Source organism: Callospermophilus lateralis, chromosome 7 (genome assembly GCF_048772815.1).
Source record: "Callospermophilus lateralis isolate mCalLat2 chromosome 7, mCalLat2.hap1, whole genome shotgun sequence".
Classification (NCBI taxonomy): domain Eukaryota; kingdom Metazoa; phylum Chordata; class Mammalia; order Rodentia; family Sciuridae; genus Callospermophilus; species Callospermophilus lateralis.
This window is the reverse complement of record NC_135311.1, coordinates 105318040-105343113: the sequence shown is the minus strand read 5'-3', so window position 1 is coordinate 105343113 and position 25074 is coordinate 105318040. Positions and strand designations below refer to the sequence as shown.

At 33.7% G+C, this 25074-nt stretch overlaps 1 protein-coding gene across 1 annotated transcript in view; it reads right to left on the bottom strand.

Annotated features, from left to right (window-relative positions):
- Nucleotides 1–25074, bottom strand: part of Faf1 (Fas associated factor 1) — a 396527-nt gene that overhangs the window by 83970 nt on the left and 287483 nt on the right. The window contains exon 13 of the mRNA XM_076860444.2: nt 15515–15669. Coding sequence (XP_076716559.1) covers nt 15515–15669 — 155 coding nt within the window. The remainder of the gene's footprint in view (nt 1–15514; nt 15670–25074) is intronic.

Sequence of the window (25074 nt, the reverse complement as noted above, 5' to 3'; positions counted from 1 at the left end):
CACTTTGATGTGATTTCCATAAGTTTAAAGCGACTCATATAAAATGGGAATAACACTGTCTTTAAAACACCTATAATCTTGTAAGAATGAAGTAAGGCAAGATTCCAAAAACACTTATACCTATGTGCAGAATATGGTAGGCCTTAAAACGGATAGCCATTTTATTATTGTTACATGCAAAATTAACAATTTTGTCATTACTTTCACAATTAAAATGAAATCTTCAGGCTTACACTGAGGGATTTTTGCACAGTAAATTATAAGAAAATACAATTATAGATGCTGCAGCTGTGCAATACAACAAAACTTTAGTTAAATGTGAATATAAAACAAAAATCACAGGCTGGAGATATAGTCTCACTATTTACATGTATTCATTTTTTTTTTTTTTTTTTTTTTTGTACTGAGGATTGAACCCAGGATGCTCAACCACTAAGCCCATCCCCAGTCCTTTTTTTATATTTTACTCAGAGACAGGGTTTCGCTGAGTTGCTAAGTGCCTTGCTAAGCTGCTGAGGCTGGTTTTGAACTCGAAATCCTCCTGCCTCAGCCTCCAGAGCCACTGTGATTACAGGCATGCACCACACACCCAGCAATATTATTCATTTATGTTTGTTCAGTTACATTTACACAGATTGACAAAACAAAACAAAATAAAACAAAACAAAAAACCAGAATGTAAGATAAAGGAGCTTAGAGATCACCTAGCTAATACACAATTCTCTTTACCTCCTTTTTTTGCTTTACTAGGAAAAATTCACAAGTCTGAATACCCCTCAAATTCCACTGTTCAGTTTCTTTCTGGAAACTGAAAATTCCCATTGAGAATGGTCTTCAGCATGGCTGGTATATGCCCCTTTGTTCTTTGAGGGTGACTTTTTGGTTTAAACTGAATTAGGAAAACAGGGTGTATATATATATATATATTTAAAATGGGAGAAACTAACCATAAAGGCATTGATCCTCAACTTCTAGTAGCCTAGGAATCACCTAGGGAGTTTATTTGAAAGGCAAATTCCTCAGCTCCATCCCCCAGGGGTCAGGTCCAGGAAAGTACCTTTTTAATAGATTTTGATGTAAGCGGTTAATGGCCACACTTTTTGAGAAGCACTTTTCAGGACAGAAGACTATTTTCCTTGTAAAGATTAGAAGTTGTTTCTGAGGCATTTCCTTTTTTTTTTTTTTTTAATATTTATTTTTTAGTTGCAGTTGGACACAATAACTTTATTTTATTTTATTTTATTTATTTTTATGTGGTGCTGAGGATTGAACCGGGACCTCGCACATACTTAGCAAGTGCTCTACGGCTGAGCCACAATCCCAGCCCCCTGAAGGCATTTCTTAAAGAAGTCATCCCCCAAACATTTCAGGTGATGGAGCTTCATTCTGTGAACCTTAACATTTTTAAAGTGATCACCTCAGAAGAATAATTTGAAAATCCAAAAACCTGTTGGCACTCAAAAAGCTTCAGATTTTGGAGCATTCTGGATTTTAGAATTTTGGATTAGGGATGTAAATATCTCCCCATCAAAAAAACTCTGACCCTAAGCTTTTCAAATAAGGGTTATTTGACTTATAATAAGAACATAAATATTATTTTAAGTACATGAAAACTTCGCCAAATAAGGGTATGCTTTATTTTCCTTATTTCTAGACCCTAGAATTATAGTTGAGAAGGATAATAGAGAACAGTTATTCAATCTCTATTCAGATGCAGAAATTCTTTGTCTAGCAATGTAAATAGAAGATCCATTTTCCAGGGGAGAGCAAATATATATTAAATTTAATGTCTAATATTTCTTCTGTGTTTTGCCTCTTACCAATCAATAAATGTTTATGAAAGCCCACTAAATGTGAGTTGAGCTATGGTTTGTATCCTAAGGGGACTAAGAATATTTTGGCTTTGGTAAATCAAGGTCCCCAAATAGTAAACTCAAGCTAGTATATGACTAGGGCCTACATGTAGTGGTTTAGATTAAGTACTGGAGAAAACACAGAAGAGAATTGGAGAAATTTATATAGAAGTCAGTGCTCCTAGACAGGAAACCACTCTCACCTTTACATTTTCTAGTAGTTAACATACATGTGTTGCATAACTGGGCCAGTTTATGCTTCAGTAACCTTTATTTCCACTATGACAATGTTGACTATGAGACTTTCCTTTTCCTCTTCCAAATACTACTGAAATCAGTTTAATTAAGAAGTTCAATAGACTAAGTGACATAGAATAATGGAGGGAAGAAGAAAGGATAGGAAAAGGAAAGATAGTGGAATGAATCTGACATAATTTTTCTATGTACATATATAAAAACACTAGTGAATTCCACAATAGGATAGATACATCCACAAGAATGAGGTCCTAATTAAAATAAGATATATTCCATTTTGTATAATTATAACAAAACAGATTCTATTGACATGTATAACTACAAAGAACCGATAAAAAAGTAACAAAACAAAAAAAGGAGACACACAACACATTAAAAAAAAAAAAAAAAGGACAAGTTGGGCCTTGGGTTCAATACCCACCACCACTACTGCCACTGGCAAAAGAAAAAAAAAAAAAAAGACACTCTGGATGAATCTTCATGATCTCCAAAGCTTTCACCATGATTCTCTCCCCACAAGTTCATTTGGCCTCACAAATGAACCAAGCAGGTGTTGGCCCACAAGTTCTAAACTTCCCGCTGACTTTTAGGAAACTGCAGTTTTTATATAATTTCATTTTGTCACTACCCATTGACTCAGGAAGGTGGAAAATATCCAAATATTAACATAATTGAGAAAGTAGGAATTATTGCAAGAACCAGAGTCTTGTGGAAAGAACAAAGACTTTGGAGTCAAATGAACCTGACTCACTAGTTGTGCCTTTGGATAATTTAATCTTCCTGAACTTCGGCTTTCTTATGTATAAGATGAAGATAATAGATAAGGATATGTAATTTTGGAATTGGTCTGCGAATTCATAAATACTACTTCTTTTTCCTCCCTTTTATGTGCTTCAGAGTCATATCTGGTTTCTCCTCTCCACAGAATAAATATAAGGTGAAATGTTTCTTAAAATAAGCTTACTGGTCTATAGCTTCTAGAGTATGTATCAGCATTATCATAAAATGATGTTCTGATCTAAGGTAGAACATATAACATGTTATCATGTTCTATTATTTTTTCCGGCTGCCAAATTTGGAGACTTCATGATTTTAGTATGTAAAACATTTTCAGCATCATCTGGTTGGCTGGTTTCTCTTAGAACTCTGACATTTATAAATAATTTCCATAAGTATTTGAAAAGACCTATCATTCTAATACGCTAAAAAAAAAGTGTAGGAAAGCCTTAGTTGAAATATCATACACAGGAGGAAAGTCTTTAAAAAATAAAAGACCAATAGCACACAATATTACACTTTAGTCACTCATCAAAGCTCCATGAAGATTTGATAAAGGCTCACTTGAGACAGCTGATGTTTGATAGCATTGAATGGACATGTTAACTGTGTAGGCTTTTCCTCTAAGCTGTATATCAGTTTTAAGTTAGATCTTCAAAAAGGAATAAAGACCATATCGCCTAAGCTCCCCAAAGTATTACCATTACTGAAAAAAAATAGACTTAATTCAAAGCTCTCTGCTTTTATAGGGAATTAACACAAAAAAACTTCTTCTGTATAACATAATTGTCTATTACATTTCTTAATGTCTCTCAAATAGAAAATCACACAACAAAATTCAGCCTTTAATTCAGTGTCAGGAAATCTTAAGATGAACCTGTTAAACTTCTATTAACAGATGATAAAAAGTATAAAGGACAAACCGTAAACTCTAGGGCACATAAGAGAAATATAATGAGTGTATATCAAATGAATAGATGAATGAGTGAGTATATGCTTATGACATCTTTTTTTTTCTCTAACTGCAAGAATTTCAGAGCTGAATTTGTTGTTTAGGTCCAAAATATAAGTCAACTATTACCACTGTTAATTGGTTTTCATCTGTTTTTATTTTTCTGATTTATATTTATTTACTCTTGAATAGTGATTACATCCATTTTTAAAAGTAGGAAAAATGTTAATGCTAAATACACATCCCTAATCTGGGGACAAATATGTAAATATCTTGATTTTCAAATAGTGCCTACCAATAAATTTGCCCTTAGTCCCCTATAAGATTGAGAAAAGTTGTTTAGACAAATTGTTTATGAATACTTAGAACACAGTAGTGATGAATAGGAGGTAGCATAGGTCATTAAAAACACACCAAAATCGTCATGGCACACTTATAATACCAGCAACTGGGTAGGCTGAGGCAGAAGATTTGTGAGTTTGAGCCCAGCCTGGGCAAGTTTCAAAATAAAAAATGAAAAGTGGGACTGGGGTTATAGCTCAGTGGTAGAGCACTTGCCTAACATGCATGAAGCACTGAGTTAAATTCTCAGCACTGCATATAAATAAAAAAATTAAGGTCTATTTACAACTAAAAAAATATTTTAAAATTAAATAAATAAAAAGGGTTGGAGATGTAGCTCAGTGGTAGAGTGCCTCTGGATCAATCACCAGTACCTCAAAAAATAAAAACAAACAAACAAACAAAAAACAGGAAGAACATACCATGCTTGCCTAACACGAGATTATTACACTGTGAACTCCTGAACGTTCAATAAACTTTGACAATCTGGACTTTGGAGAGGCATGTGAAGAGGTGTTTCAAAAGATCCTTCAGGATAAGATTCAGAAACACAAGGTAAATTAAATAAGTTCATCTGTTACCAGGAAATTCAATCTATAGAGTGCTACCAAACTGAGTGTTGTCTCAAATAGTTAACTATTTGGCTTTGTCCTGTCAACATTTTCATATGTGAGATAAGGAAATCAAATATATATGTATAAGTAAATGCACTGAACACTTACTCTTTTTAATCAATTATACCATTTAATTATAATAAAAACTCTAAGAAATATGGTTTTATTTCCATTTTACAAGATGTAAAGTTTATCTCAGAGGTTTTATTCGACTCATTCAAGGTCATTACAGTGTCCTAGTGGCAAAGCTAGGATTTGAATCTTGGTCTTGGTAAATTGAAAGTTCATTTATATTCTTAACCATTATGCTATCCTTCATTCTTACAATATCCAACAAATAATATTGAGCCTTGTAATAAGAAAGAAAAGTGAACACACAACTTTTGCTCTTATGAAGCTTATATTTTAGTGGAAGAATTAGAAAATTAATTTAAAAATATGTAAAATATGTAAAACTGATGTCTTATGGAAAGCTCAAGGAGGGTGCTATGAACAAGAATAATGGTGGGAAAGCCACCTTTAGAAAGGTTCATCAGACTTTTCTCAAGAGGGGACATTTACACTGAGACCTAAAGGACAAATGACATCATTTGTCCTTCTGATGACTTCTGTTTCTTAAACAACTAGTGAGGGCAGCTGTGAAAGGGAGTAGAGAGGTGTGTGATGTTTTTGATAAATATGTGGTATCATCTAGAGATCTCACCCAGGAAGAAAGACTTAACTAGAGAATCCTAGTAGGCTTACCTAGTATTACTGTATGCTCACTAGTTAGTATGACTTTCTCCAGAAGTGTTTAACAAGAAAGGCAAAGGGAAGGCAAATAAGTGGGTCCAACAAAGTGAATATATTAAATGGAGTTTAAAATATCACCAGGAATTGATAATGATGAATCTCAAAATCTAATAGGACAAAGAGGGAAATAAAAATTACAGACAGAAAGGTTGGGTAGAGTGAGAGAAAGTGGTAGGGCAACAGACTGGAGACTACACGAAGATTTAAAAAACAAGTACTTATTATATTTGAATGAGTGGGACTACTAGGAAGAAGTGGTCAGAGTCAGATGTTTTAAATAAAAATATATGCAGTGGTATAGTTTCCATTGGTAACCACAGAAAAATTTTCTGGAATTGGACACATCTAGGAACTAAAAGGATTATCAAAGAGTAGAAACAAGAAGTTAAGGTGATAAATTTGTGAAAGTTAATAGAATTTGTACCCCCCCAAAGATCTTTTCAATTAATTGCATCAGCAGCAAATTGCAGATATATGGTTTATTATCAATTCAAGTTTGAAAAACAAGTAGGGGGTTTCAGTTGACTTTCGGAGTTTGACAGAAACCAATAATTAAATTCCAGTATAATTTGTACATAGTACCAAACAAACCTCTGGAACACTATGTTGAATCCTTGCACCTTTACAGGAGACTATTTTATAAATATAACAGTGGAAAGAATTAATTGTATTTGGTAAGAAAATGCAGGGAAAATGAGCAAAGGAGAGCTATAGGGAAATTGACAGTGGAATGTAATATTAGGAGATAAGTTAGGCTTATTTTAGATAAATACAAAACTAGAACCAAAACCAAGAAAGTTGTGGAAGGCCTCTCTAGAAGAAGCACTATAGCAAAGAACTGTCCAGCTTTTAGACCAGCTCCTCAAACACTGTTCTCTCTAACATTTAGGCAGAGATTAGAGCAATATCTGTCAAGCATATTATGGAGAAAAAGGTCCACATGGCTGCAAATTGTGCTGCTAAGGATGTGTTTAATTTCCAATAAGATGTAGTAACTCTCATCTTACACTTCTCTTATATGCCTAACAGGACTTTGCTCATAGTAACTCATTCTCTCTCTCTCTCTTATATATATATATATGCAGCCTACTTTGGATTCTTTAAATTTTTTCTGTGACTACAGACTGAGTTAGTCAATAGTAAAGTAATAATTGGCTTTTAAAAAAGTTCTATAGTTTATGCTTCGTTTGTGAACAATACAAAACTATCACTCTTTTCTATTACTTAATGCTATCAAGTTCAGAATCATAAAAAATATGCTTGTGGGCTGGGGATGTGGCTCAAGTAGTAGCGTGCTTGCCTGGCATGTGCGGGGCGCTGGGTTTGATCCTCAGCACCACATAAAAAAATAAAATAAAGATGTTGTGTCCACCGAAAACTAAAAAATAAATATAAAAAAATTCTCTCTCACTCCTTAAAAAAAAAAAAAATATGCTTGAGAAAAGGACACCAAATCTATTCCCTAATGAGTTATCTAAACTTAGAAGATAACAGGATTCCATTTTATTCCCCAATTCCAGTCTAATAGAAACTTACCACTTTTTGGTGGTAATATTTGGCAGAACAGATCGTTAAGACTGTTGACATAAAACCTTGAGTGTCTATGCAAACTGATAGGCAGATACTGGACAAAATGTCAAAGGATCCAGTTTCCACATTGATTTTCTTTCTTTTTCTTTCTTTTTCTGTGTTACTGGAGATTGAAGCCAGAGGCGCTACATCCCTAGCCCTTTATATTTTTTGAGACTGTGTCTACCAACTTGTTGAGGGTCTTCCTTAAGCTGCTGGGACTGGCCTTGAATTTGTAATCCTCGTGACTCAGCCTCCTGAGTTGCTAGGATTACAGGTATGTGCTACTACATCTTGTTCCACAAGTAATTTAAAATCACAGAACAAATCTGTTTATTTTATAATTTTTATTATAATATTAAATTTTCTGCTTTACTACTAGTATTTATGGAAGAGGAAAATAATGTACTACTAATTTAAATGGCATAGGTGTTATGATTAGTTAAAAATTCTTCAGAAGCACCCATGAATATAAAAGTTATTAATAATGACACAACAGTTAAAAAACAAATTTTGGAGACCTTTTCAATTTCATACAATAAGAAAAGCAAAAGATCTGATGGAGCACATATGTTTTAAGATATTTCAGTTTATAAATATCTTATTTTGGGAATTTGTTTCATTTGCTTTACATTTTGAAACCTATATAAATAGTGGATCAACTACCTCTCACAACCATATTGTTTTTTTAATTGAATGTATATATTCTAAAGTACAAGACGATCAGGTATTGGGATTGACAATTTGTACATAACTTTACAATTACACCACATGGAGTTATAGAACAGAAAAGGATGTGGCAATAGATCATAAAGGTCCCAAGGCTTGGTGTCACACTCAGATTTCAGGCAATGTGACATGGTGAAAATTTTTTGAAATGCTGTGATTCTTATAATCATGATACCTAGAATATTCAAAGCACACAGTGCTTAGCACAAATACCAACTAGATAATAAAATAGTGCATGAGAAAAATAGGATTTGAAAAAAATTTATAATGTTCTTTTAACTAGCTTGTCAATAGTATCACCTTTGTATTATTCTTTCTAAACAACAGTTTTCATATATACTGTTTACTGACAACTGTATCTGAGTTAAATAAATATTTCCTAAATAGCATTAGGTAGATGAATATGGAGAAAAATACCCCCACCCAAATGCTTTGAACCAGATTCAATGCACTTACTATCAGGCAGTTATACATGTAGTAGGTAGAAATGTGGGAAATGTCCAGATCAGAGGGGAGGGGGGAAGCTTGTAAACTGGTAATTTTAAATTATCTTGAAGGACATTTTAAAAGGATTATCTATTTTAAAGAGAGAAGAATGTATTATAAACAGTTTAGCCATCATCTACATAGAGATTGGTTTGTTCTCAATCTTAAGAGGCCATCACCTTTTATCCATTCCCCCTTTCCCTTCCTTTCAGTACTATTAGGAAACTATTCACAAGTGTACTACTGGACAATGCTGAGCAGTAATTATGACTTGCTGACAAAGAGATATGAACAATTACTGAGCCCATTTTGAAACCCTACACTAATAAAGTCATTAGATGCTGCCCTTGCCATGATCCTTCTAAAAGCTTCTGAAGTTACAAGAACACACGGCATTGTTTGCAGGGACAATTGCTGCTGGCAGAACGCAAACCTTGAGTTAAACCATGCTGCAAATTGATCTTGACATTCTGTTAAGACCGCCACTAAAAATCAAAAGCAGAGGAGAAAAGGAGAAAATGAGTGGGTAGGATGTAATCATGGAACAGGAGGGGTTCCTCCTCACCTTCTCTCCTCCCTCTTCACAAAACAAACCAGAGAGAAAATGACAAACTCTCCTGGTGTTTTGGAACCTTTATTTTAAAGCATTAATTAAGCCCTTGACCTGGGATGTTTAGGATGGCAATACACTTCCTTTAAAAGTACTGGAAGGAAAATGTTGCACAAAAGGAATAAAGAAGTTGGAGAAAATTATATGGACATCTGGCAAGAAGGCTCTCTGGAAGTCTTAGTACCCTGACCACAACATGTTCATCTGTTTTATCTGCTCTCCTCTGTAGAATACATATTTGTTCTTAGGGTAGCAGCTGGAAATTAACACTCCTAGTGTCTCCCATGTAGTCCTCACACCTGGGCTATATTTGCTGGATCAAATGGAAGTGTGGGGTTAGGCTAACATGGTCAGCTAGGCTTCAGCCAGGCATGAACCACTGAGTGGTCAGGAATTATGGGTAAGCCACTGTGAATATGGCTAATTACTAAGATGGAAAGTACAGATGAAGATGGCCTAGTGATAATACATGCTTTAAGTTAATTAACTCTTGCCAAAGATTATGTGGAAAATTATTACTTGAACATTAAGGCTAACGAGTACCTGTTAGCACAGTAGAGGAAGTTTGCAGTAACCTTAAATACAGCAGCCAAGGGCATTAAGTTCAAAAGCTAAAAGCCACAGGCAATGGAAATTATCTTGTGAACATTGGTATTAATGATGAATTATATATATAGCATGCAACCTGTGTAACCTGGGCACTATCAGAGTTCTTAGAGAACTCTATACAGTTACTCTGAATACTGCTTAGAAGTAGCGTGCAAAGCCTGATTTAACCATTTTGTAGCACATACAACATTTTTACCTCAGGAACTTGCACTTAAGCAACTAATACACTGGTACTCATAGCTGGCTGATTACTCAGATGCCACTATCCTAGTCAAAGTCAATGTTTAATTTTAAGTCTTCTGGAATTAGATCATTTATACAAGCACCTATATTTGCCTTGGGGGCCCTTCTAGTCAGAACAGAGATAACCACTAATGCACTTATTACAGGTCAATGCTGTGATCTACTCAACCCTTCCTTGATAAAGTAACTTAGCCAAGAACCCACTCATCATGGAAGGCAATGTTTCAATGCATGTGATATGTGTCCAAATATTTTTAATAGATGAAAGCAACTTAACATTTACTATGCTGGTAGTTACACAGTATTATTTATAGTTAATGTTGATGGTGCCCAAATGGAATGTGCCTGATTACTTGGCATATCTTACCAAATAACCAGGCAAGCATGCTGATTCCATAAACATGTTTATTTTAATCACTGCCATCACCACTTCAGAAGATTCAGTACCATCTGACAATGGCTCAATTTGGGATTACTTTTGGGGTAGCACAGAGACTTGGCAAAGTCTGTGCAGGAAACTCTGGAACCCTTAAATGAACTCAAGTAGGTTGGAATTCAATCCCTTTTTCAGATGGTCTCGGGGTATGTATGGCCCTAGGTACAGGCCATGATATTTTAGGAACCCTTTAGGGCCTGCAGAAGACAAAGTATTCAGCCTGGACATATTTAGTTCATTATGCAAGGAAACAAAGGCTGTAGTTTTATTAGTCCTATTAGTAGTTACAGAGGAAGATGACACAGTTAGAGGACCAATGCTCTTGCAAGCTTAATTTCCATTGCTTTCACAATAAGTTTGTTATAGATTATTTATTTCCAATTTGGTACTTAATTTTTAAAAATTATTATATTTTTAGTTGTAGATGGACATAATACCTTTATTTTGTTTAGGTATTTTTTTGTGGTACTGAGGATCTAACCCAATGCCTCACATGTGCTAGGTAAGCGTTCTACCACTAAGCCACAAGCCCAGTCCCAGTATTTAATTTTTAAAAGGTATTATGTAATGTTTAAGATTATAGATATACCACCCTTAGGGAGCTGACAACCTTGTAGGCAGATAACCAATAACTGTACACTGTAATGAGTGCTATTAAAACAAGCTACTATAGGAATATTATGGGAACACATAGAAAGTGCATTTTGAACCCAGACTGAAGTGGAAGATGAGGAAAGCCAAGGTTTCTAGGAAGTGATATTTGTCCTGAATTTTAAGAAATTATCCTTTCACAGCTAAGTACTAATTCACTAAGAATACATTGTACTCAAAATATTTTTATAGTTTTAGTTAAACCATGATGGTTTTCTACGTGTTATGCATCCAAAAGATATTTGATCTCTGTTCCACCAACTGCTTGTAAGCATATGCTAATACTGGGATGAATCAATAACAAAACTTTTTTGGATCTGTCCCTCCTAGTTGATTGGCTTAATCCTCAATCTGGTTCAGACCATACAGGATTACATTAGTTGGCCAGTTCCCTTCCATCTTTCTTTCCTCAACAATTATCTCAAGCACTGACCCTTCATTCCAGATACTTAATTATGATGCTTTAAATAATGCCAATACTCTTTGTAAAGAATAAAAAAGCCACAACCTAATAGACTAGGAATGCTACTAATACAAAAATTTTTGAATAGAAAAAGTAAAATTCTATTCACATTTTTCTGTGTGTCATCTCTTTCAAGTCCTCCTCTGACTCCCTTATGCATAACAATTTCCTATGGGGTTTACTCCTGAAGCACCTTTCACATACATTATATATTATCTCTTTTGTGTGACTTTTAAAATTATTTTTTAAATTTTGAGTCATGGTTTTCTGAGGCTAGCCTTAAACTTGCAACCCTGCCTCAACCTCCTGAATTGCTAGGATTACAGGTGTGTGCCACTGTGCCTAGTGCTATTTTTGTTTGCCTTGATTACTAGACTATCAGTGCTTTGAGAGTTAGGATTGTCTTGCTCAACTTTTCATCCTCAGTTCTTAGCACCATTCCTGGTTTATACTAAATATTCAGTAAATATTTACTCAATGAATAAATGTGAAGAAATATAAAAACTTTCTTAAAATATTTTTTAGTCATGTCCAGGAGTGATTTTGCAAGGTCCTCTTGCTTACTATTATCTGTTTCTATCTCTTTCATTTATAGGTATATCCTACTATCAGGTTCATTAGTAAAATGAACAGTTAAGAAATTATACCCTCTAGCATCTTAATACAACCTAGGGTTTTCATCCTATGACTTTAAGAAAGAATGGCCCTGAAATCCATCGACACAGCTGTCAAAAAAACAATGGAATTTTTAAAGAAATTCCATTTAAATATGCAACACTGAAATTATAAGCAGCATTCTTAAATGGAATTGGATGTATATATTTATTTGATAAATTCTGAGTTTCTTTCTCCTAGAATTTAATTTATAATAGCAAGTGATATTAATATCCTGGTAACTTCACCAAAGCAATCACATGAGTTCAATATCCTTCATTTATCTTCTACACACCAGAGATTCACAGTAAATTGTGCTTGGAGGATTACTGTTTCTATAGCCTTAATCAGAATATACCTTAAGCAAAAATATATTTGATCAGCAAGATCCTTCCCATCTTGGACATCAATGTCTAGAGGTATAACATCAGGTGGTAGTCCTAGAAACCACTAGGAAAGTATACAAGTTAAATAGCTTACAGATCCAGGTCTCTCTACATTTATATGATTTGTCAGAACTAGGTAGGACAGCCAAGATGGGACAAGAAAAACTATCCGCCATAAATTAATTCAAAAACTATTATTACATCAGTTATAGAGAAAACAGTTAGAAAGCCAGGGCTACAATCTTATTTTTTTTTAATTTATTTTTTAGTTGTATTTGGACACAATACCTTTGTTTTATTTATTTATTTTTATGTGGTGCTGAGGATTGAACCTGGTACCTCACATGTGCTAGGCAAGCGCTCTACCACTGAGCCACAACCCCAGCCCCTATAATCTTGTTTTTGATGCCTAGACTTCCGTATTTCCTCATTTCAGTACTTTCTTCATTTCCTCATTTCTGAACTTCTGTATTTCCTCATTTCAGCTCTCTAGTTATGTAAATGATGGCACATCATTTATGATATGTAGTAATTTTTGATATGTAGCCAAATAATAGACAAATATTAACACAAGCAGTCTTCTGTAAAATGAGAATGAAAGTTTGAGGTTAGTTAAAGTTAAAAGAATCAAATAAATGATGCAATAGATTTTCATGATAAATACCTTTGGATAAATGTGGTTTATAAAATTCCAAGAAAGATCATACAACAAGAAACCCAATTAGATAATTTTATTCGGATGAATTTATGACACCTGATAAGAAAATTGTGGCTAAGCTAAACCATTCATTTTTGGCAATAAATCAGCCTAATTCTGTTAGTTTCATGTATCAAAGGAGACCCACTTTTACTCTCTTTTTGGGAATATGACACTCTAATAAACCCTAATCTTGTGTTTAAAAATGTTTCCTATTTTCTTAACAGTAATAATGATGGAACTGTAATCAAAAAGAGTTATGTTGTTTTGTTACTTATTTTTTTATCTTTTTTAAAAAATATTTATTTATTTTTAGTTTTCGGCAGACACAACATCTTTGTTTGTATGTGGTGCTGAGGATCGAACCCGGGCCGCACGCATGCCAGGCGAGCGAGCTACCGCTTGAGCCACATCCCCAGCCCGTTTTGTTACTTTAAAACAGAAAATGGAACACAGCTTAAAATAGTTCTTGATTTTTAATGTGAACAGAAGTGAACTTTGAATAAGTATGGCAATTATCTTAAAATTCTAGGAATTATTCCGTTCTCTTTTCTTCTACATTACTGTGTTTCCTATAAATGTTTATTAAGTTGAATTCCTAGATGTTTTTATTTTCAGTCTATAATATCACTTTCTTTTATTTTCATGACAGTTAATGAAATATCCCATTTTTTAAAATGAAGACAGAAATATCTTATCATACTTCATAGTCCTACAATTCGTTGAGAAATAGCTCTAAAGCCTTAAACAAGGCCTTTATTTAGTGTTTTTAAAGAAGTGTCATAAGGAGTTAATAGGACACAGCTGTACTGGCTCTTTCTAATAAGCAGCTTCTGTCGCTTTGGTCACCACAGGTGTCTCTGTAACCTGCAAACTCTTATTACTAGTGTATCAAAGTTGTGCTACTTAACAGACTTCTTTAGTAAAACATAACAAAGCAATTACATGGCTGTTGATTGCCAGTCATAAAAAAAAAAACCCTCAAACACTGTTTTTCAAAAGAAACTACACTGCAATTTTTTGTCATTGTAAAATAAAAGGAACTAAGGAATTAAATGGAGGATAGAACAAAATAACAGCAGGTAGCCCACTGAACTTAGCCACTACAGATGGTTTAGAAATAGTGTTTCCTTCTTCATCAAGTTGTGGATAAAAGGAAAGGAGGAGATTCCTTACTGCCAGTGAATGGCAAAAGATTTAGCCACGTCTCCAGTCTATGTATTTTGCCTCATGAAAGACCTTCGATGCTGCATTTTTATCTGTTTTTGGCACTGCTTTTCATCACCTTTAACTGAGTGTGAATAATAACCTGATTTAATTTAAACAAATACAGGTGCTAGAGGTTCTTTATTTATGTATAACAGGGAATATCTCCAAGGCAGAACGAAGTCATCCTAGAAAATTTCCTAGCCATTTGCTTAAAGAAATTAAGTATTAGATGAAGAAATTGCTTCAACATTTTTTGGGGGGGCTCACAGTTAAGGGAAGAATTTTCTTTCTTTTCAGATTCAGATAACATAAAGCAAAGTCTGAATGATAATAAAAAATTCAGTGAGACATAAAATAATAAAAATATAAATCGGATGATTTCTAATTGATCTATAATCATTTAAATTAGGTAACTATAATAGGCTTTCTTGAAATGAATTAATTTAACCTCCCTGTTCATAAGCCCGCAGTCTTGTGTTATGATTGTGTTAACACATCCAAAATAGCATCATGGGATGTTACAGTCACATGTGTAATTACATATATTGAAAATATATTTCAGATGGGAAACTCAGAAAGGTAAAATATGAAGAATTACTTATCATTTAAAGAAATTATGATTAACAAATTAACTATACTTATACTGACAGATAGGAAAGGGATTTTTTTTCTTTTGAGAATATGGATGCACTGATGGCTGTGTGCAAAAGAATGTGTGCAATAAAGCGATTACATCAATTAGCATATGCTAGAGTTAAGCTATTACCAACTTCACTGGACTGGTCCAGAATGTCCTGCCTTCTTCACTGAAGTTATTAAAAAAATAAACTTACTTCTAGGATTACGTGTTAGACTTGCTTTGCCTTTTATGAGCATCATAAAAACACTGATTTTCTTTAAACAATCAACAAACTAGAAATATATACTATCTGTCTTATTGCAAAAAAAGAGAAATATATTTTTGTTTTCAGGTTATTATTGAATTTAAGCAGAGTCTTTTTAAAGTTATATTTTCAAAATTGTAAATAACTGCATATGTAGCTATAACAAATAGCTTTTATCTAATGAAATGTAATAGAAGCATTAATGCTGAAGATGAAAAATATTTATGATGACAAGAAGCCAAACACAATAATGACTTTTTAAAAAACAGAAGACCAACTTACAACTTGTGAACAGAATATTACCTTGCTCTGTTGGCGTCCTTTGTTAGATCCCAAGCCCAGGTTATAAAATTTTGACTCAGATAAGAAACAATGGATTCAGCACAAAGCATTTGTGAGCAGAACACGTTGGTTAGTACACTTTCATCATGGTGGAGGTAGATAGCAAGAAGCTTTCTCTGCAAAGAGGAGAAAATACCAATCAATTAAAATACCCATTAATGAAAGATTCTTGCATTTTGGAGAGGCATAATCAATATAAATGAACAGCAAAGACAAAAATTAAATGCTATTCCCTAAGTGTACCTTACATTTGGAGTTCCTAAAGCATCTACCAGTATAAACAATTTTTGCCTCCTTACACTTTAATTAAGGAGGCAAGTATGATTACATCTAGTTTTACAGATTCCTAGCATAGATTCCTGTTAACATGTGGAAGCAAAATTTGCAAGAGAATTGCATTTTCTTTAAATAAAATGGACTTACCATTCTTTATGTTCAATGCATCTTTATGTAAAAAAGAAATATTAACTCTGAGGCATTTAACTATGCAGGAAAAAAATTAATCATTAAGATTGGATGGCAAAACATCTCTTACATATTCTTTATGTTTTTAATCTGAACACTGAATAGTCTCTTCTACTTGAAAGAAAAAGGGCTGAAATAAAGTTCTGTTTTAGATCTACTAGTAATTTCAAAATGCTTAATATATTCCCATATTAAAGTCCTTACTTATGAATATGAAATTTTAATTACCATTTGAAAAGATGTTTAAAAATACGCAGTCGACATGAATTCTTTTTTGGTTTAAATTTTATAAGATATCCAATGTAGTTTCTCCTATGAAAAATTATTTTTTTCTTTTGGCCATGATAGAACTTGTTCTTAAGAAATGACATTTGCTGTCTTAAAAACGTCCTGTAATAGTTGGGTATTCAATAAAATAACTCAAATTAAAAACTAAAATTGAACAATTTAATTTGCAATATGTCAGCTACAATAATGACAAAAATGAAATAACCCAAATTCTGTTGACTAACTTATTAATGCTACCTTATAGAAGAGCTGAGTTTAAGAGTCACAGTTATCAGGAAAAGGAAACATAAAACATATAAACCAATAAGCAAAATTCTGCCAGAGGAAAATTTCAAGGAAGTTTTAAGATATTTCCATTCATATTAAGTAAGGAATATGATGGTAGTCGTTAACTGAAAATTTGCTGGGTGTAATTCTTAAATAAAGACTCATACTGATGAATGCCTAATGATGTCTGATGCTTGGAAGTATCCTGATAAAGAATCCAAATTGTAACAATGCCTTAAAAATAATCATTAAAATATTTTTCTCAAAAGAAAATTTTGTACTATAAAAGAGGTAAATATATTAAATAAAGGTAAACAGATTAAAATTCTAAAATCACCCTGCTATTTTTACATTTACCTCCAGAATAAACTTGTAAAACAAGTACTAACCTCATTAGCCTATGAGGAAACTGAGGTTTAGAACCCTGACTTGTGCTAAATTCCACAACCAGTTTGTAAGAAACACACTGGGATTACAAACCAGATTGTCTGAATCCAAGTCTAGTGTTCTATCTCTGATAATACAATGTAGCAAGGAAATTACCACACCATAGTCAAGGCATGTGAGAGCACTCATATAACTTGAAGCTGCTAGACTGCTTACAACATCAGTGCTTCCAGGCCTCAGAAACTGCATGTAACAGGAATAAGGACACGGTTTCTGTATAAATAGTTTGGCTGATCTCATCCTGATTCTATGTGTTAATTCATTTATTCATTCATTTAACAAGCATTTGTTCAAATACTCATTGTGTCAGGCCTAGGAAGAAGTGATAAAGTGGTGAACAGGAAAGACTCAGGGTATCTTCATCTATGTTGATGTCTGCAGGAAGTTTGCAATCAGATATATTGTTGGAGAAATACTTATTTGGTAAATTCTGACTCAACCTTGAAGGTTCAAAGCAAATGCCTCTATGAAACCATTTCTGATTCTCTTAGGCAAAGTTAAGAGCTTCCTTTCCCACGTTGCTAGCTCTTTCCACTAGTATAATTGTTTACCAGTTTCTCCTCTAGACTAAGTCTCTCAAGGGTCAGGTCTAGATCTCTTTCTGACTCCTTTACAACCTAACTAGCATAGGTGCCAGCCTGTTTGAGGAAAACAACCTGAATGCTGATATTAACCTCGGCCCCATAGCAAAAAAAGACACCACATGGCAATGACAATGCTAAATCAGTTTTAGTAAGTGAATCAAGAATCTGCTGCTTTAGGGAAAGATCGTGAACCTGGCTGCAAACAAATTCAGAGCTCCTCTTCTTAGGAGATCTCTAGCTGAAAAGACAGAAGGATGTCAACCTCAAATTCAGTTTGATCGTATCTCAGCAACTACATTTAATGAGACACTGGGAACAAGAGAGCTGTCTACTTTTAAATCAGCATATTTCTCACCAAACAATAGCAATTGCTAAATCTTTAAAATGCCTATTTCTCTCAAGAACATTGTAATGGAACATTTAGACTTTGGCAAAGAGATTAGTGATTTATATCGCTATCTCACTGATTTAATTTAAATGCTCTTCCAAACCAAACACACATGTGCCAAAGAAGCTACTAAGAAACCCAACATGCAGAGTTCCCCATAAGTGAAGCCCACAGTGTTGACTGAAACTAAACTTGGAAATCCAGGGCACTAATGCACAATATCAAGCAATAAAACAGCATCTCTTTGGCAATATTTAATTTAAAAAAGAAGAAAGAGGCGGGCGAAGATCAGGGACTGTCTGTTTTGGAGGATCAACCATTCTGCATTTCAAAGCATTGGTCCCTGCAATATCCAGGTTACTGTGCTAGAATCTCGACTATTATATCGCAGTTGTGAGAGGGAGGGCAAAGATGTGTTTACTCAGTGATTAGGCCCTTAGAATAAGCCTCTAGCTCCTAGAGAGACAGCTCACCACTTATTCATTTGGGCCAATTCACAAAGCCTAGGAAGATTAAACATCCATGCTGAGAAGACAAGCGAATGCAGACGGTGAAAAAGAAATAAAAATTCTTTAAAAACTCTGAGATGACTTCATTATTTTTCCACAAGGAAACTTTAGGAAAGTGTTTAGTTAGAGAAAAACCCACATTGACCTCTCTCTAAACCCTTAATCTTTCTTTTGTGGTGGCACTGCTTTGTGGTAAGCGACTGGCTCGCATCGCCCCTCTTTTCACTAGAAGCTGAGAGAAAAAAGGCTCTGGAGAAACAGTTTTCGTTCCAGGGACACAAACCCCTGACACTGTTAAACATGAGATGCCAGGAAAACACACTTAAAAAAAATTCCCACTTTAAACTCTAAACTGAATGTGAGAAAGAAGATGGTAAAAAAGAGTATCAGGAAAAGATCTTCAGGCTGGGGGCACGCCCACAGCAGCTTTCAAAAGGGAAATGGAATAATATTAAAAAGGTCTTATCTCTCTGACAGGATAAACATTCAACAATAACAAAAAAAAATTTCTTTTGCTGTTATGACAGTTGTCAAAAAACAAACACAATAATATGCAAATGCTACTAAATTTGGGCTCTACAGTCTATTTTAATGATAGGCATGATAAACGAGGTCCAATTTCAGATTTCTGATTACCTAATTGAGCTTAATTTAGGTAGGGCAAAACAGAATTGAATTCGGCATCAACTAATTTGGGAGAGTAGAAATGGCAAAGTAATCAGAAAACTGCTTCTGTGAAGAAGGGCCATAGAGTACACAGAAAAAGCATTAAGACAGTGTTTTGTTTTCCATTACTATAACCATTTTTTCCTTTGGTCCATTAATAATTTAGTTCAATAACATTTACAGAATGCCATGTGTTAGAGATTGAGAATATGGAGATGAATAAAACAAAGTTCCTTTGCTCTTAAATAATTGGGGGTGGGTGGGTATGTTGGGAAGTAAACATTTAACTATGTAACAATGATAATATTGGGGTACTAAAAAGACTATATTTTATTTGTATTTTCTAATTTGGCAGAGGGTCTAACTCTGGTAGATCATAAAGGCAAACAACTCAGCTTCACTATTCTCATATGTCCATTTTGTGATCTAGGTTTTGGTAACATAGTATAAAGAATGGTCTCCAAGCTTTAAAATAATAGAAAGCTCTGTTCTAAAATGAGTTCTGCCATTTACCAGTTGTATGATCATGGGGTAAGAAGGGTCGTAAAGATTGTGCACAAAGTAGGTTAAGCATCTATTTATTATGCAGGGCTCCACAGCAGGTACTGAATAAAAAGTATGTTAGGATGAAGATTCCGGGACTATCCATGCAAAATAAAGGGGTTTGAAAGCAATTCTGAAAGAAATCATAGTCATGAAAATGTATTAAAGATTAAGCAGCTCCTACTGGCAATAGTATCTGGGATGCTCATTGTGTCGTCAGTGGCTCACTAATCTTCACATTCCAATCTAGAAGCTAAGGTACTAAGTTGATGTTTAGGAAATGCCCAGCTGACAGCAACCAATGTAACTTGGCCTTGAGCTGCATTGGCTATTGTATTTAAACAATATCATAGAACCAAAGAACACTAGAACTGAAAGAAAGTAGCTATGTCTCAAAATGAGCCAGTCACAGAACACTCAGGAAACAGTGAAGGACTAAAATGGAAGTGTTTGAGTGACAAAATATCCATAATCTGTGTGTTCAATTATTTTAATATGATATCACAAATAATTTCTAGAAATGGTAGTTCAGAGATTTTTTCAGTGTAAGAATTAAGGTATAGGGCTGGAGTTGCGGCTCAGCGGTAGAGTGCTCACCCAGCATGTGCGAGGCCCTGGGTTCGATCCTCAGCATCACATAAAAATAAATAAACAAAATAAGGATATTGTGTCCAACTTCAATTTAAAAAAAAGAATTAAGGTATAAAATTATGTACTTTGTGTATGTTGGAACTTGACTTTATTTCTTTTTCCCACTTCTGATCTTTTCCTTCATCATTATCATTACCATAATAATCAGAATCATTACTATTATCAGTCTTTTGTTTTTTAAGTTTGGGGATGGTTTATTTACATAAAAAGTGATATACTGGTTCTAATAAACACCCATTTATTCTTTATCTAGATGTATCAATTATTAACATTTGCCCATATTCATTTTATCATTCTTTTTATACTTCTTTCGTTGAATTATTTGAAAGTTGCAGATAACACCAAAAATATTTCAGTATCTGTCTCTTGAGATATAACCACTGTATCTTTATCACACCAAAGACATTTAATATTACTGCACTAATATCATCTAATATAGAGTTCATATTCAAATTTTCCCCAAAATACTTAATTAAGGTGGGGCAAATAGACTTTGGGAAAGAGATTAGTGATTTATATCACTATCTCACTGATTTATTTTAAACACTGTTCCAAACTAAACACACATGTGCCAAAGAAACTACTAAGAAACCCAACATGGGTAGCTGTTTTATTTACTAAATCCAGGATCTAATTTGAATCATTCTAGTATACCCCTTACTTCTATACTGCTATGGATGTTCACAGGTCCAGCTAAATATTTAATCATGACATAATAATATGGTAAGGATAGAGGCAGCCACACTGGATTCAAAATTCCTACTTTACCACCTCTTAGCTCTGTGGACCTTGGAAAAATTACTTCAATTTTCTGTGCTTGGGTGCCATGCAGTTCTGGAGGTCAAAAATATACAACACTGGGCTGGGGATGTGGCTCAAGCGGTAGCGCGCTCGCCTGGCATGTGTGCGGCCTGGGTTCGATCCTCAGCACCACGTACAAAGATGTTGTGTCCGCTGAAAACTAAAAAATAAATATTAAAAAATTCTCTCTCTCTCTCTCTCTCTCTCACTCTCTTTAAAAAAAAAAATATATATATATATATATATATATATATACACATATACACAACACTCAGCCTACATGGGAATGGTGAGTGGGTAAGGATAGCAAATCAGTGGTCATGAGTAAAATTGATACTTGAGCTGAATTTTAAAACTAGGGACACAGTAACAGATTTCTCTGGGACTTAAGATGAATTCTGAATTTAGTTAATAGTGCGGAAAGGTTGAGTGGCAATCTCCCAGTCTGTCCAAAGAACACCCAACTAGTAATTTTTAAAGAGTGAAGAACCAATGGGCAGATATTAATTTTTTCTTATTCATCTTTTTAGTTAGATTAGTGGCTGACAACTAAAAACTATATTTCCTGGACTCTTGTTAATGAACTGTGGTTCTGTAACTAAGTTCTGGACAATTTAAACAGAAGTGTTTGTTGGAGTTCTAATACCCATCCTGAATCATGACATCATCCAAACCTTGCCATTAAAGCAACATGAAAGTACACTGAGTTTCTGACTCTTTGAGGTACCATACTAGGCCTGGACAGATGATCTCAGAATTTCATAAAAGAAAGAGAAATTAACTTTTATTTTGCTTGAGCCATTATTACATTTTATTTTTCTGTTAAAAAATCAAACCCCTTTTATTAATAATAGCTGTAAGAAATCCATAATTATATATAAAATGATAGTCTATGGAACTATATCGTTAATTCAGAAAATAAGAAGAAAAAGACATGCATTTATGGATTAGTTTTTGTCCCAACAGGAAGATTCTCACATTATACCAGCGGGCCCTAAGTTATATACCAATGGGGATTAACTTTGGCTTGAGGCAAATGAACTGACAGATATTGAAAAAGCTCCATCTTGTACTTCTAGTTATTAAGACTTATTGTCAGAAGGTCAACGAGGATTCAGACTGGATAAACACAAAAGAAAAGCATGGAGCTTACTGCTTGAGGTGACTCTAGTCTTATCTTCATGTAATGGAGAAGGAGGCATCTTTATTGTTAATATAGTCTAGCCCAATTAATCCAGAGAAGATGGCCTATGTGTTTGGAATAGTGTAATCGTCAAGTGTGCAAGTATGTGAAGTGCCATGTGTACCAAAGTATATAAATCTGAGACTCAACATTGTGATTGAAGTCATAGTATACGATTTGTGTAGATATTTTTTGTCATCTATTTATCTACCTACCTACCTAACACAAGTGATTTTTATAATATAAACCATGTCGTATATGCTATTATGTACCTCAAATTTTTCACTTAATAGATCTTGATCATACATACATATATATATTCTTCATTAATATCTATGAGGTAACTTTTTTTGTGTGGTGCTGGGGATTGAACTCAGGGCCTTGTGCACATGAAGCAAGCACTCTACCAAATGAGATATGTTCCCAGCCCCATAATTATTTTTAATGGCCACATGGTATTCCACTGTTTGAATATGCCATTATTTATTTAATCAGTCTTTTACTAATGGACATCCTGTTTTTGCTATTTAAACAATGCTACCATAGATATCCTTACATTTATCTTCTTTCTTATTTGCATAAGCATATGTGTAGAAACATTTCAGGTATTTTGATAGGTGAAATTACATATTAATATGGTTTTAATCTGCATTATATTATGATATATGAATCATATTTTTGTATTGAGCCATTTTTATTTCCTTTTCTGTGAAATACGTACTTATGTTGCTAGTCGATGCTGTAAGAGCCTTTTTCTTATTGATTTTTGGAGTTCTTCAAGAGTAATTAGCTCTTTCTGGTATGAATTTTCAACAATGTTATTCTTTTCATTTTGTTAAACACTTCAAATAGAGTGGGAAAGAAATAGAATAATAGAAGATACATGTGTATGAAAAGGTACAAAGAAGAATAGGTTGTGAAATTTAGAGCCACAAAGTTTGTGAACTATGATGTCCTACGATTTTCTAATAATTGCTCAACATACAATATATATGCAATATATATGCATTGTATATGTGCAGCTATATACAAATATGCACCAGATCAGTCTGTCACTTTATCCAATCCATCTTGCCAACTGCTACCATATCACTATTCCTTTTGTATATTATAGCCCTGACAATATAATCCTCTTCAAAATCTTTCAAAAGCTAACCAATGCCTAACAAAAACAACAAACTGTATTTAGCTGGCATTCATAGATTTCTGTGATAATTCCCTTTCCCATACTTTTCTCTTGCCCTATCATGTATTGTTTTCCTACCTATATCCTATATTCTAGTAAATAGGCCTATTCATCTTCTCTAACATGCATATTTGAATAACTTATCTATGTGAGGATTCATTTTAGCCCCATTTCAGAGAAAACAAAGAGGAGACTTAAAAAGCAAATTGGTATTAAGGCTTAGTTTCAAATCCAGATTTGTCCAATGTCCATTATTGTAAGCAAACTATCTCAAATAAATTTTACATACATTACAAAGATGTTTTACACAGTAAGCATTAATTTTTTGTTAAACAACATTGTGAAGTAAGTATTATACTTCAAAGTCTTAAATATAGAAATTAATGCTCAGGGAGGTAGAATAACCTGGTTAACAGTACACACTTATTTAGTAGCAACTAGTAAATGGGAAGGAGTCAGAATTCAGACCTAATAATTCTCTATCATGCCCCTTACTTTTAAGAGAGAATGTTTAAGATTAGATTTGGAGCAGATTTCTTGAACTTACCTATGAAATACTTAGAGATCTAATTTTGCTTTACATCCTTTTTAAATAGGTAATATGAATAAAAAATACTTTCTAGGGCTTGGGATGTAGTTCAGTGGTAGAGCACTTGATTTGCATGGGGAAGGCCCTAGGCTTAATCCCTAGTACCATAAATCACATACACACACACAACAACAACAAAATTTTCTAGGACCAGGATGGCCCTTTGGGAGAAATGATGCAAATATGGATAAAATCCATGAGGAAAATTTCTTTTGATATTTTCCTAAATTTACCAATACCATTTTTAAAAGATGACATGAATAGCAGTAAATATGGAAGAAAGTTTCAAATGGCAGCACATATTAAAACTAATAAATTTTTGACTAATTTATAATGCTTTATAGCATGATTTTAATGAGGTCATTAAAAATTTTTTATAGTTTTAAGACCTTATGACTAAATTAAAGAATTAATGATACATTCTAAATGGTGCTAATAATATATTGTTTCATGGAAACATGTAAGTATACAACAGCATATTTGGTGTAGCTGTACTTATGTTGGTTTTCCAACTGACATACATGTTTACTGATTTCTTTTTTAAAAATCACTTAAAAAAACACATTTAATAGGGTTTACTTTCAAGTTTGGAATTATGTGGTTAAGTTTCATATTATACTTCAAGTGCATTTGTGTTATTTTTTTCACCCACAAAAACATTATTTGTGTATTTTTCTAAAAAAAAATATTAGCATCATAGGTCTTGTCTTACACATGTGCAAAAGATCCTGTACTAGCTGACATAACAAAATTACTGTAAAAAAAGAAATTATCCTGCATTTAAAGAATTTAAATTTAAAAGGTACCACAGACAAAGAGTTGATTGGGTATATTTTCCAAAGCATAGAGAAGTTTATTTGCTTGGTCTTCTGGATGATAGGATGCTAGAAACTCAACAACTAGAGATGTGGACTCAGATTTATGTAGTACTTATTTTTCTTAAAAGACTTTGAT